General features: G+C 33.8%; 1 protein-coding gene across 1 annotated transcript in view; it reads right to left on the reverse strand.

Annotated features, from left to right (window-relative positions):
• LOC114331750 (regucalcin) overlaps nt 1-16,168 on the reverse strand; it is a 166,958-nt gene that overhangs the window by 42,921 nt on the left and 107,869 nt on the right. Inside the window, exon 6 of the mRNA XM_028281384.2 lies at nt 14,463-14,675. Within this exon, the coding sequence (XP_028137185.2) occupies nt 14,463-14,675 (213 nt within the window). The remainder of the gene's footprint in view (nt 1-14,462; nt 14,676-16,168) is intronic.

A 16,168-nucleotide genomic window follows, 5' to 3' on the forward strand; every position in this document is an offset into this window, starting at 1 on the left:
AAGAATTATTGTGAATTTAATAGTAGAAGCATATAATTTGGACCACATATACTACACATACAAAAGTTTAAATTTAGATATGAGATCATCTCAGATTTTGCCTTTTACAAAAATGGCGAGCATTCAAACTGGTGGCTATACATATGTGACTAATAGCACGATAACTTTTGAACGAAGAGTCCGATTTCAGCCAAATTTGGCATCCAGGTTCTTTTTTTTTATGGATAAGATTGAAGTCCTGAATCGGAAGAATCGGTTTACCAGAAGTTGTGTTTTTACTATTTCTTATGTAAAAATATGTTGGTTTTTTTTCAATTTTTTCACCCTGTATATATTAATTTTTCAAAAAGGTTATACCGCCATTGAAAAGAGTGTAAAAATATTTTTAGGAAAGATTTAGAAATTTTTAATTATGTTAATTATCATTTAATAAATGCATAACGTATCTTCACATGTACCTATTACCTATGTGCGGCAGATTAATTTTGAATGCCCGCCATTTTTGTAAAAAAAAAACAAAATCTGAGATGGCCTCATATCTAGATTTAAATCTTTGTGTTTGTAGTGTGTGTGGTCCAAATTATATGATTTTATCATTAAATGCACAATAATTCTTATATTATTTGCACGAATCGGCCGCACATGGGTGAATAGGTACATGTGAAAATACGTTATGCATTTATTAATTGGTAATTAACATAACTAAAGAGTTCAAAATATTTCCTAAAAAATATTTTTATGCCCTTTTTAACGTCGGTATTAACTTTTTGGAAAAATTAATATATACAGGATGAAAGAATTGGTAAAAAAACAACATGCTTTTATATAAAAATCGGTAAAAAACAACTTCTGGTAAATCGATTCTTCCGGTTCAAGACCTTGGTCTTACACATCAAAAGAAGAACATATATACCAAATTTTGGTAAAATCGGAAATTTCGTTCAAAAGTTATCGTGCTATTAGTCACATATGTATAGTCGCCATTTTGAATGCCCGCCATTTTTGTAAAAGGTAGAATCTAAAATGGCCTTATATCTTAATTTGAACCTGGATGTGCTTAGTACATGTGGTCCAAATTATATGCTTCTACCATTAAATGCACAATATTTCTTATAATATTTGCACGAATCTGCCACACACAGGTACATGTGAAGATAGGTTATGCATTTATTAAATGGTAATTAACATAACTAAAAAGATCAAAATATTTTCTACAAAATATTTTTACGCTCTTTTCAATTGCGGTATTACGTTTTTGAAAAATTAATATATACACAGGGAAAAAATTGAAAAAAAAACATATTTTTAAATAAACAACCAGTAAAAACAAAACTTCTGGTAAACCGATTCTTCTGGTTCACTACATCCATCTTAAAAATCAAAAAGAGAACCTATATTCCCAATTTGGTTGAAATCGGGCTTTTCGTTCAAAAGTTATGATACTATTAAACACATATGTATAGCCGCCATTTTGAATGCCCGCCATTTTTGTAAAAGGCAAAATCTGAAATGGCCTCATATCTAAATTTAAACCTTTATATGTGTAGTATATGTGGTCCAAATTATATGCTTGTATCATTAAATGTGCAATTGTTTCATATATCGGCCGCACTATATTGAGTTAGAAATTGTGTAATAAGTTTATGATATTTTACGATAAATCTTGACAACGTGCAAACCTAAGCTCATTGTTGATACAGTTGAATACTTGTGTTTAAGGTTTCGCCAAAGTGAATAAAATGACGAAAAGAAAATATGTTATTGAATTCTTTTATAAATTATTGTTTATGCTTTTTCTCATGAGGATCTTTCAGTGCGTCACAGTTTTTCGATTTCTTTCTAACGCATTAAATTGTATGCGACAGAAAAAAATACACGTCGGTAATTACATTTCGTCGGTGACATTTATAACATTTATTCTAGTTGTCAATAGATGGCGCTATAATCGAAAATAAAATAATTTACGAATTATATAATATATCTACGAATATAATCTGAACAATTTAAAAGACTATACAAATCAAAGAAAATACCATTTTATAAATGCAATAAACACAATTGATTTGTTTTTATGCCAAATTGCAAATAAAATTTGACAACTGTCAGATTTAACTAAAATGTCATGTCACTAAAATGTATATTATCGCGGACTTATCTTTTTTCTATCATTTGTGACGCACTGAAAAATGCTCATGAAAAGAAGCATATTTATTTATTAATCAATGATAATAAAATATTTTATTAAGCTACTTCAAATGTAGCTGTAATTATGCACCAAAATTTTAAAGCAAAACTTAAATTTGACATTCTATTTATTTGATAACGTCAAATTTTTCACTATAACCCGTGATTGGAATAATATCCACTTGCCGTTGCGTTTAGTAAATTTCCGACTTATTTCGTATACTTTAAATTGTTAAATGATGACGCACGGGTAAAGACTCGCGGACTCAACTGTATGTGACTTCTTCTGAACGAACTGAAACAAATTATATATACACCCTCTGAGGATCTCTAATGAGAGGGAGACCTACTTAATTGCGTTTATGGTGCTCTCTGAACACACTGAAATATAAGACCTTCCTTGATTTCGTTTTACAGCGAATTATTTAAAAAACCATTCAAAGAACATAAACATATAGTAGCTGATATTCAACTTAAACAAAAAAAAAAAAAGAAATTTCAATCCCATAAACCCGCTAGTTACGAAAATTAAGGAAACTTAATGTATATGCCATTATTTATTATTTGTTTTATATAGTTTGGGTTGTACTTCTTCTGTCTATATTTTGTAATTTTCTATGTCTTTTGGTTGGTGTTTCATTGAAAGTTGAACCAAGAGATAAAACTGCGCATCGCAAAAACTAGATCCATCTTTAACCAGATGCATCTAAACATTCCGTATATGTATTTGGCACCTAGGACTTTTCTATTGGTGTTCTGCGGCACGCGGCCATATTTCAGCCAATAGGCGGCGAGATGCCAAACAGGTACACGGAATGTTATTTGGTGCGAAATTCATATACGGAATGTTATTTGATGCGAAATTCATACACGGAATGTTAAACATTCGTAGACCAAAAAAAGTCTTTTTATTAAAGTCAGTTAAAAGGAGACTGATTATAAAATACTTGTTAATGTATTATTAAAGCGAAATAAAACAAGATGTAGCTAAATTAGCTTTTGGTGAAAAAGTTCAACCTTTTTGCATTTTATAGTGCGCTTGCAGGATTCAGTAAATGTACATATTACAGAATATTTATTAATAACACCATTAATAAAATTGATGAAAATAATGTTAGAAGAAGAATTTTCTTTTGCAGATTTTATTAATTGATTCAATAAAATTGTGTTTTTACTAGGAAAGTTTTGGGATAGTTCCGATTTCTTTTATTATATATGGATTTTGGGCCGCTGAATCCGAATATGAGGTTTGCGGACAAAATTTCTTGCCGGAACATTGAAAAAATCGCGAAAAAAGCGAAAAATTTCAGCATTTTTCCGCTTTTTTGCTCAAATCTCGAAACTATTAACTTTTAGTAAATGTTCTGTTAACAGAAATTAAAGTACTTAAAATTATCTACAAATATCACTATTTACTTTTTTTTTCAGACGAACCGTTCGGTCTAAAGTGCAAGTTGAAAATTGCCAATTTTTAACGATCTCGGCAAAACCCACTTTTTACATTCCAAAACTTTATTTTTTATTAGAATGCTGTCATTTAATAAATTTCTCCTAGTTTTCTGTACAAGTAATAAATGTTAGTTCATAGGGGTATGGTATGTCTCTTGTGACAGCTTGCATGAGTCCATTCCGTCCTAAGAAGCCGGGAATGTCTCTGCTTTCCCCTTAGAGCCACAGAAGATCAGGCACAGATGGAGTCACAGATTCAGTTGGTGTGAACATTTTCTTCGGATCTGTTATCTTGATTTCTGGTAAACCTTGAAGTTTTGTCCTTTTAAAATGAATTATTTGAACAGCTCCCTGACTTCCATAAACCTTAGGCTCGGGTTTCTTTTTTATCCGAGGAATGGATTGCTTAGTATGCATGTTTTGGTACAATACATGAAAAGCCACATATGACGTAAGTGTGGTATTCGTCGATTGTATGTATGTTAAAATCAGCGTTATCGTACACCTGCTGTGTAAAGCACGACAGGTCAATTTTCTGCGGATCTCCTGCGAATGCTGACACTTCCAGGCGAACAGCTTCTGTATAGGATGAACAAAACCCCAAAGAGGAAACTACATCAACCTGTTTTCTTATGCCGTACTTTTTGTAGAGAAAAGGGTCAACCCTGCAAGGAATGGTGAGACCAACTATCTGGGCCTTACTGCCGCTACAAGACTTTGAGCAAGCGCGTTGCTTATCTGGAAGTGTCAGCAATCGCAGGCGATCCGCAGAAAATTGACCAGCCGTGCTTTACACAACAGGTGTACGAAAACGCTGATTTGAACCCTTTCTATGCCAGACCTTAATTTGCATGTTGGTCCCTCAATCCCAAAGGTTTTTTCATGCTTAGAGTCCCATTGTATTATATATACGTCGCATATAAATAAACAAATAAATGACCAAAACATGTTTTTTATGAGTTTTTTTAACCAACTTAAACGTTTTCTTTTCAAAAGTACTCATCAGAGAGCAAGACCAACTTGAAAAAATGAAACTAACTTAAAAAAATAATGTAATGTAAATTAACATTAAAAGTTTTCTTTTGTGTGGTACTCCTCAAAACATGACACTACGCAAAGGCCGACTCCGCATCTTACACACATGTATCTCGATTCGCTTGTTTTTTTTCTGGTCTTTTCTGTGGCTACAAACGCTTCACATTCTAGCAGATACCTACAGGCTTTGCCACCAGTGCTGCAATATAGCATATATATCTAAATTATGTGAACAAATATATACGGCAATGGGTCCGCATGACCTGTCTTAGGTGCCAACATTTTGAGGCTTTGGGAACAATAATCTAACATTTTCGGACACATTTCTACGGCATTGGGACACCAATGAGTCTAAAATTTTTGAGTCTAAAACACCTTGAACGTATATATACGGCGGCTGGGAATACAGACCCACTTTTTCAAAAACATATATATGCAGCGTTGGGACAGAAAAGGTTAACGTACATAAAATCGCGGATACCACACTTTTTACGTCATGGGTGGCATTTATTGTATTGCAGCAAAACATGCAATAGCTCCTAACCAATCCATTCCTCGGCTAAAAACTAAACCGGCACCTGAGGTTTATGGAAGTCAGAGAGCTGTTCAACTAATACATTTTGAAAGGACAAAACCTCAAGGTTAGCAGAAGTGAAGATCCGAAGGGAATGTTCACACCAACTGAAACTGTGACTCCATATGTGCCTGATCTTCTGTGGCTCTAAGGCGAAGGGAAAAGCAGAGACATTCTCGGTATTTTAGGATGAAATGGATTCATGGAGGCTGAGAGAAGAGACATACCATATTCATGTTATGAACTATGAACAAATGGCAGCATTCTAATAAAAACTAAAGTTTTGGAATGTAAAAATTGGGTTTTGCCGAGACCGTTAAAAATTGGCAATTTTCAACTTGCACTTTAGACCGAACGATTCGTTTGAAAAAAAAGTAAATAGTTATATTTGTAGATAATTTTATGTACTTTAATTTCTGTTAACAGACCATTTACTAAAAGTTAATAGTTTTCGAGATTTTAGCAAAAAAGCGGAAAAAAGCTGAAATTTTTCGATTTTTTCGCGATTTCTTCAATGTTCCGGTAAGAAATTTTGTCCGCAAACCTCATATTCGGATTCAGCAGCCCAAAATCCATATATAATGAAATAAATCAGAACTACCCCAAAACTTTCCCACTAGGGAGCTCGTAGAGTACAAATTCACTGAATCAAATACGCTACAAGATAAAAATGTAACATTTGGAACTGATTCATCAACACTAAAATTATTGCATGAAAGATTATCCTATGTTAACCAAAACGGCTTGAGAACATTTTTTTAACACGACAGGAAGTTTCTCGGCAAGGTGATTTGGACACGAAGCCAATATAAGAGTGCAATTAACATCAATCAGCCGAAGAAAGATGGGTGTTACTAAAGGGTCAAACTAGTCAAACAGATTACCATTAGGACGACTACCTAAAGATGAACCTTCTAAAAAAGGTTAAAAAAGCGTCACAATCTTTCTTCCAACATCCCAGCAAATCATACAAATGAAACTAATGGCAGGGGAGCCCAAGCGGGGATTTTTGCAGTTACCCGAGCGCGTCAGATTATCCTATGGGGAGAAACCTGGTACCCTGCAGATGTACCTCTACCATATATTGGCTCTTAACATAGGGACGTTCGTGAAGGGGAACCCGAAAAAAATATTTCTTAAAAATACTCGAAATTGTCAAATTAAGATAAGGTAAATTAAGTACATGCAAAAGAGTGTATATTTAAAAAATCTGACGATTTGAGCGGGGCGTAAGGAAATGGGTGGGTTAAAAACTTTCACAAAAAAAAAGCATTTAGCGAAATGAACATCAGACCGAAAAACTAAAAAATATGTCTTCAATATTTTTCAAAAATCTATCGAGTGATACTAAACATGACCCCCACGGAGAGGGGTGGGGGTAAATTTAAAATTTTAAATACAAACACCGCAATATTTCGCAAAATAAACATCAGATCGAAAAACTGCAAAATGCACTTTCAAAATTTTTTTGAAAAATATATCGAATGGTACCAAACACGACCCCCACGGATGTGGGGTGAGGGGTTACTTCAAAATCTTAAATGAGACCCCCAAATTTTTATTACAGATTTGTATTCTTTACGTAAAAATAAGCAACTTTTATTCGAGAATTTTTTTCTAATTATGAATAGATGGCCCTATAATCGGAAAAAAAGATTGTTGGAAATGGAAAACTAAATTAAAAAATGGAAAGTCCCCACTATAATGGAAAATTGTACTTAACTTTTTTTGGTTTTAGAAACTAATAATCGCAACCCAATAGGTCCCCATAACGCTCGAGTGACTGCCAATTTAGCATATTATGTACTGTGCTCCCCTACCATAAACATGGCGAAAGACATTGATTTTCTCATAAATATTACATTTAAAAAATTTAATTTTTTTATTAATTATATAATGTATCTTGTCTTATTTCCTATTGCGTCGTTTTGTTTTTCTTTATTTCTTTAATAATATGTACCTATATTAATAAATATTTTAAAATCACTCTCCTCTTAGCTGACTTTAATAAAAACTCCCCTTTTTTGGTCTACGAATATTTAACATTCCGTATATGAATTTGGCACCAAATAACATTACATATACGAATTTGGCACCTCGCCGCCTATTGCTTAAAATATGGCCGCGTGCCGCAAAGAACCAATAGAAAAGTCCTAGGTGCCAAATACATAATACGGAATGTTTAGATGCCAACCGGATGGGAACCTTCTTTAAGAGCCACAAGCTTTCTATTCACATAAAAGTATAAAAAAAAGAACGCTGCGATGCTACATCTTTATAATAGCGATGTCTTTTTATATGGTGTTGAATTGTGATCCTTGAACGAAAATATAAATATGCAGAAAATGGAAAGCATTTGAAATGTGGATATATTGGAGAATACTTTTCTTAAAATCCCGTGAATTGACTAAGTCACAAAATGAGGAAATACTGACTACCATCAAATCTCGAACTTTACAATACTTCGGACACATTATGCGATATGAATCCAGATAATGCCCTAATAAATCCTGCAAGGAAACATATTTAGAAAGCGAGGTCTAGGAAGGAGAAAAACATATTGGTTAAAGAACCTCAGACCTCAGTTCAACTAAACATCTGTGCAGCTTTTCCGTACTGCAGCATATAAGATAAAGATTGCCATGACGATCGCTAACATTCGTCAGGGATAAGCACATCAAGAAGAAGTATGCAACATTATGCCCTGATAATTTTGCCATTTATAAATTTAAGTTTGGGTTATTGAATATAATATTTTTGTCTTGCAAAAGTCAATGACCAAGATATCCAAAGACAATGAATTATCTTGATCGACATTAGAAATTTAGTTTGCTATTTCGACACCAAGTGGCTACCTCAGGGCCGGATTTACATGTTGAACCCGACTAGGCACTCATATTTCTGGCGCTCCACGCCTTGATCTTCCCCCACCCCACTCCCTCATAACCTACCAACTTTTGTCTTTCTCTGCTGATTATTTTAATAAAAACTTATACCCTACTGTTCTTTGCACTATTAAAAATAAATCAAGTCACAGATCATATGGGCTTGGGCTTTCTCTACTTTTTGCAGCAGCAAACTCATTAATAATTTGGTGGTAATCCACGCCATATTATGTAACATCTGTTTCAATAGCTAGAATTGCGGTAGAAGGCAACCTCTCAGTTCCCATGGTTGATCTTAAAGAATCAAAAAAAGATTCCCTCTCTGGGCTGCAAGTAGTGACATGTCGATGAACGGGTATGGAAATGAGCGGCGGTTGGCGGGGGCGATGACTAATGAGACAGATAATAGGCGAAAAATAGCAAAGCGAGAGGGATTGGTCTTACCTGCGCTGTGGCACGGTCTACAGGTACACAACGTAAAGAAACAGAATTAGTAAATAATATTATATTCTCACGGTTATGTTTAAAAGTGGTATGTTAAATCATCGCTCTTATATTTTTTAAACTTTTAATGTGTGGTAAACTGTGCCAGCTCGTACTCGGAGATAGGCAATGCGAACAAAATCCGCCCGTTCCGCGCCCCTAACTGGCGCTCTAGGCCAGTGCCTAGTCGGCCTAGTGATCCGGCCCTGGGCTACCTCTGTTAATCAGCTCAGTTTCATATAATATCGTTGGTGGCTATCACATATTTGTATACATAAATCTTAAATAAATAAGGTTAACAAAATTTTAAATGAAATAAAAAATGTTTCGCCTCTTTTACAACAATCATTGTTAAGATGTTTGAATTTCAAGAGCACTCAATCATATTGATAATAAAAACGTTAAAGCATATTGAACAATCATATTTTTTTTATATGTGTAGTATTTAGATATTACTGATCTTACATGTCATTTAAACTCAAAGTATAAAAATATTTTTAATAGTTGTTTGAATGATGCATCTACTAAGTTTTGAGACATGATAATACCGCAGTAGAAATGTTGATATTTTTGTTTAATGTTAAATAGCATTCGTGTTCAGAAATTTTGTAAGACTAATTTTTACCAAATTTAACAATTTATTTAAAAGAAAAGGATAAATTTAATCAATTAAATAATTATACTTCCCGACAAGTTAATTGTTTCGTGCTTTAAACGGCTAATTCCTACAAATTTTTGATTGCTGAAACGAATAATGAACACGAAATTTTTCAATTAACTTTTGATTAAAAGATAAAGCTACATGTTGAATCGCAGCAACATTTTAAGGGAAATTCAGTTTTTAAAAGTTGGCCATTAGCATTAGTGGATTCACATATTTCAAAATAAAAAAAGTTGGCACACCGCACCGGCCAAATAGCACAACATTACATTTTCTAACTGTTAGTAGTCTATAAATAGCATATTTGATTTAATATTTATGGGTTCAATATTGTCTTTGTTGTGATAAGTGCACAGTTGAAGCAAATTTTGACATATTGGTAATTTTTTCTAATAAGTGTTGAGCCATTGTCATAGGCTAATTTTATTGAGTAGCAACTGCATCATTTAAGCTGTGAGCCACTGTATTCGCTGTGTGCAAGTACTTGGAGGGGATACGAGAAACGATCGTGCGCGAGTAGCGGAGAAATCTTGTAACTTTCTTAGCATATTTCTTAAATAATTTATATTGTCAATTGAAATCGTAATATTGACATATTTCATACCTTCTGTCATTGAAGAAAATGGGATTTAGCAAATGCTAAGTGTTATAAATTGTAAAAATACAACATCTTGTCAATTTTAGTTCTATTCGTTTCCAACATCTAAGCACAAATTAATACAAAGAGAAAATTGGATTTCCATCATAACAAAGCAGAAGTAAGTAACATATCCTAAATTACGTATTCTTGCGCCCGATTTTATAAGTAATCAATTTGAAGTAACATTAAAAATCTTAAATAGGAGCCCGCATTTTTTATTGCAGATTTGGATTCCTTACGTAAAAATAAGTAACTTTTGTTCTAGGCATTTTTTCGAATTATGGATAGATGGTGCTATAATAGAAAAAACGATTGTTGGAAATGGAAAATTAAATAAAACAATGGAAAGTCCCCACAAAAATTGAAAACTAAACTTAACATTGTTTGGTTTTAGGACCTGAACTCAGGGCCGGATTTAAGGGAGGGCAGGCTGGGCAGCTGCCCGGGGCCACCACTTTCTGAGGGGGCCCATAAAACCCCAAAACATAAAAAAATCAGCACATTATTCACATGAAATAATTTTTGTTTTATGCAAACACACAATTATGTTATATCAAAAATAATGTCTTATTTATCGTTATCTTGACTTGGCACTATGCCACTGAGTATAATATAATAACAGTGATACCGCATTCAAAACATTTCTTACTCCACATTTAAAAAGTTTGAACTCAAATTGGAGCCAAACTCCAAATTGGAGTTGGCTCCTACGCCTACAATAATTTATTTCTCTACTAAATCATAAACATATTTTTTAAATACCCTTTTTGCATGAACTGCAAAATACTCAGAACGTAATCAAGTGGAATTCAGTCCTTTTTGTTGAGCCATAATTTTCTAATTTGGTTACGAGTTTGACCTTAAATTATCGCGACAAAAATCGTGGAATAAGCAAATCTGGCACTAAACACTTAAACCACTCTACCACTCATTTGTTTTCTGACTTAGTTGCTACTTGCAGAAAGAATAATTGTCAGCTGTAATACTATTTACGATAATCTAGTATTTTAACAGCAATATTACTCACTTGTTTGTATTATTTCGGACTGTTACCCCTATTTAAAAAGGTAAGTTTTTATTTTATATACGAGAGATATGGATAGAAGAAGAAATCCCCCAACAATGGAAGAAAAGTATAATCTGCCCTATTCATAAAAAAGGAGACAAACTGTTGTGTCAGAATTATAGAGGAATCTCTTTACTTTGTTCGGGATACAAAATATTCACAAACATCCTTAATCGAAGACTTCAACCTCTCGCGGAAAAAATCATCGGGGAATATCAAACAGGGTTTAGGCAAAATAGATCTACCATTGACCAACTATTTACAGTTAAGCAAATACTAGCCAAAGCATGGGAATATGACATGGACGTTTACAATCTCTTTGTAGATTTTAAACAAGCCTATGATTCAATAGATAGAACAATTCTACCTAATATATTGGAAGAATTTGGCATACCATCAAAATTAATACGACTAGTGCAAATGACAATGACAGAAACAGAAGCACAAGTATGTATTCAAGGACAGATCACTGATGCGTTTACGATAACGCAAGGACTGAAACAAGACGACGGACTGGCTCCAACGCTTTTTAATCTTGCTCTTGAATATGTAATTAGACGGTTGACGGTAAGCGGAAATAACATACTTACAAACAAATCTACCCAATTAGCAGCATACGCGGATGATATAAACATAATGAGCAGAACAATGAATGCAGCGGAAGAAACCTACGTTGAGTTGAAACAGAGTGCAGAAGCAGTAGGGCTAGCAATAAACACAAATAAAACAAAACTACTCATACAAACCAGATCAAATAGACCGGCGCAACAACACTTTATTGACGATATAGAACATGTGAATAGATTCACGTACCTAGGAATGGATCTGGTTGCAGGCAGTGAAGAAGAACCGGAAATAAATAGAAGGCTTGTGCTGGCAAATAAAGCATATTTCGCGATGGGCCACATATTCAAATCGCGAGACGTACACCGGAAAACAAAACTCCGGGTATATAAAACAATAATCAGGCCCATAGTAAGTTATGGCTGCGAAACATGGGTGGTGACACAGAAATCTGCCAATGCATTAGATGTGTTTGAAAGAAAAGTATTACGTAGGATACTGGGCCCAATAAGGGAAAATAACAACTGGCGAATTAGGTATAATAGAGAAATATACGAGCAATATAGCGAACCAACTCTAGCACAACACACTAAACTGCAGAGATTACGGTGGGCAGGGCACGTGGTCCGCATGCATGAGAATAGAATCCCCAGAAAATTGCTGAATGCAAGAATGCAGGGAAGAAGACCGGTTGGAAGACCTAAAAAGAGATGGGAAGACGAAGTCGATGAGGATGCCAGGAACTTCCTGGGAACGCGTTCATGGAAAAGAACAGCGGTAAATCGAAATGATTGGAGAAGCTTATTGAAGGAGGCCAAGGCTCGATTTGGGCTGTAGTGCCATTGGATGGATGGAAGTTTTTATTTTATTTTTGTGACAGCCTAGAATTTTCGTATCTAGTATTTGGAGGGTTGGGGATTTTTAAGCTATAAAAATTTAAATAAAGTCATGCTACTCATACAAACATGGTCAGACCAGGCCGGAAAATATTTAAATTGTACATTGGATTTTTAACTGTAAAGAATTAAGATACAAGTTTAAATGCTAATTTTTAAAATTATTCAAAAGGTGCGTATTTTTAAATAAAATTGTGCTGTGTGCTCTCATTGTTACTGGTGCCATAGTCTCTTGACTTACGGTTTTTGCTCCAAATTAAAAAAAAAACCGCTCTGATTGATATGAAATTGGGCATACACATAGCTAACATGTCAAAGAAAAAAAAAGTGATATTATGCCGATTTGTACTTTTACCCAAGGGGTGAGTGTCGCCTCTTCTCGGATGAGAAAAAATATAAGTTCAAAATAAGTCCAAAAATAGATAAACTGACTACATAATCCTAAGCAACTTTTGTTCTATAACATTTTTTCACTAAGTTAATACTTAGTGTTATTATTTTAGTTATTTTCAGTAAATTTTACCAGGTAGAATGACAAAATGAGCTGTCAAATGAAAGCTTACAATCCAAGGATGGTACTAAAGGTGATAAATTTGACCTAGGCTGTCTGTCCGTCCGACCGCGTATATAACTCCGCGGTCACTACATCAGGTAGAATGACAAATGAGGTGTCGAATGAAAGCTTATAATCCAAGGATGGTACTTAAGGTGAGAAATTTGACCTAGGATTTCAGGTTTTAGAAATGCGATCAGGAGTACTGTTTTAAAGTCACCGAAATAGTACAAGTGATATATTATTCGACGGGCCTTCGCAAGACGAGAACAAATATATATTTCCGGTTTCATGACTGTCTGTCCGTCCGCAAATACAGCTCCTTCATTATTAATACAGATATAATGGCAAATGAGGTGTCAAATGAAAGCTTATGACCCAAGGATGGTATTAAATATGAGAAATTTGACATCGGACTTCCGGTTTTAGAGTTGCAACCGTAAGTACTGTTTTAAAGTCACCGAAATAGTATAAGCGATATATCATTGACGTGCCTTAGCAAGATTAGAACAAATGTAAAGTTTTGGTTTTTATATCATTTCCGATTAAAAAGTTCTAACAAGAAGTGCCGTTATAGTCGCAAAAATAATACATGTAACACATTAATCGAAGCGTATTGAAAAGTTGAGTTTGAATCTTTAGTTCCGGTTTTGAAGTCATTTCTGTTTAAACAATGATGACCCAAAGTGTAGTAAAAATGACTCAAAATTAGTTAAATCTCGGTTCAAATATCGACTTCCAGTTCTACTTTCGATTACATTGGGTGAAAACCTTGGACTTAGGAAGTCCACTTATTTGTTCTATTAAATCAAAATATATTTATAAAAGTAGACTAGCATTTTTTTATTTTTAAAAGGGAAAACCCTATACTTGGCTGTATACCATAGTTATAACAATTTTTTTAATGATAGGAGGTAGGGCCCCACACCAATTCTGCCCAGGGGCCCCCACACCAAATCTGCCCAGGGGCGCCCACTGTCTTAAATCCGGCTCTGCCTGAACTTCACAACCCAATAGGTCCCCATAACTCTTGAGTAACTGCAAATTTAGCATACTTGCATTTCCTACCAATAAAGGTTTTTATTTTTATTTTCATATTATTTCAATCTACGTGTGATTAAGTTCCAATACATCTGATGAACTAGCATCGCTAGATGGCCTAGAGACGCGGCGCGCCGGTCGGCGGCCGTATACAACAACTGTAGCCGCTTTAACAGGATCCAAGTGCTGGTTTTATATTTTAATGTTACTTACTAGCGTTTTTATTTCCAATCCAACAAAACAGACCAAGGTAAAACTAATTTTATATGAAAGAAAATAAGTCCCATTTTTATCAAGTTACAAAAACAAAAATATCGATTTTTACATGTCTATGTCAAAACTTAGTATCAATCATTCATAATTCTAGCGCAATACTATAATGCCATTCTTTATATTAGTTCTTATGACTTGTTTTATATGTTTATATTTACCTTCTGTTTCGGCAATTCGTCAATAATATCTGCAGTGTGAGCTTCAAACCCTTTGGCCTTTAGACCAGTAACAGCAAATACACTTCCAGCAGCTGGATACTGAATTCTTTCAGAAGGAGATAAGTTTCTGTCAGATGTGGTGACGAATAGTATATCTAAATTTGGACCTCCCCACATTACAGAAGATACATCTCTAGCTGGAATAGCTATGACCTAAAAAACAAAGAAATGTTAATTGGTAAGTTAGATATTAAAATAGTAAAATATTAAATAGGGATATCTTGATTTTTACATCTATAAGTTTAACTGAGTGCATGAAAAATTAGCAGCTATATTATTCTAGTATATTGCTATAGAACAAGATGGATGAAAATTAAACAAATTAAAATATGCAAAGGTTAGGTAAACAAAAAGGGTCAATACTCACAATATTTTATCCTTTATTGATGTTAAATATTTATTATACATATTAACCGGCTATCCGTTTCGGGACTTACAGTTTATGTCCCATCCTCAGGCCAGAATAAGAGGTTTAAATTGTTTGTTGTTGTAGAATCCTGAGAAAACTAATAAGTATTTTTGAAAAATTTAAACGCAGAATGAAAGATTACGTTCTTACCGAGGGCCGAAAGTCCCTGAAAACTTCTATAATGTTTATTTTAATAAGTTACAGGGGTGAAAAACCAATAGAAAATGTAGTGTGATTTTTAATTTCAAATATCTCATTCAAAAGAAACTTATTATTCATTCTAAGGGACTTTCGGCCCTCGGTAATAAAGTAAGCTTTCATTCTGCGTTTAAATTTTTCAAAAATATTTATTAGTTTTCTCAGGATTCGAAAAAAATTATTATATTTAAAATATGTACATTGAAAACTTTGACAGGCGTAAAAATGTTCCTTTCCTCTTAAAAACAAAGTTATATTATACGATATAGTAATATAGTCCAATCAATAGCCATTTTCTCGTGGAATTTTGAGAATCAAGGTCGATTTATTTGAAAGTTTGAATTTGGGTAGTGCTTTTAACCTTTGTCAAAATCTACCCTAGGCGGAACCGTGCTTTTGCCCTGAGGGTGAAAACAACCCCATCTAGGGGATGAAAAATTTTTCAATCAAAATAACTGTGGAAGTCGGTAGACTGACCAATTCTGAGTAAATATTACTCTATAAAATTTTCTTGCAAAGTTGATACTTTCCAAGTTATAAGCGATTGAAACTATGCAGTTTTCATTGAAAAAACTCACGTTCTATAACCGTTTTTCATGAATAATTTCAAAAAATTTAATTTTACAGAAAAAGTCATGAAAAAATTGTAGCTAATAAAAACACAAAGAGATTCGCGTCGGAAAGACCTATGTTAACCTAATACCGCCTGAGTTGTGGTTCTTTAAATGATGGTTATTTTCGAAGAACATCGAAATGGAGAACCTTCAATCTTAGATAACTCGAATGTGGTGCAATTTTTTGGGGAATCTTAACAGACATCTTTTAAAGATCATTAAAAAACCTTTCAAATGAGCACCGACAAATGTTTTTTGTATAAAAACTGACTGACTTATGACAATAATAAAGTCGCTTTTTTGTTTTTGAAATATAAAAATTAAACTCTCTTCATTAAAATTCTAATAGAAATGAGTAGCTTCCCACTTGAAGTTAACTTTATTTAGGTATAACTGATACGACCCATGTGATTTGACCGGTTTGG

This window comes from Diabrotica virgifera, chromosome 4 (assembly GCF_917563875.1).
Source record: "Diabrotica virgifera virgifera chromosome 4, PGI_DIABVI_V3a".
Lineage (NCBI taxonomy): Eukaryota > Metazoa > Arthropoda > Insecta > Coleoptera > Chrysomelidae > Diabrotica > Diabrotica virgifera.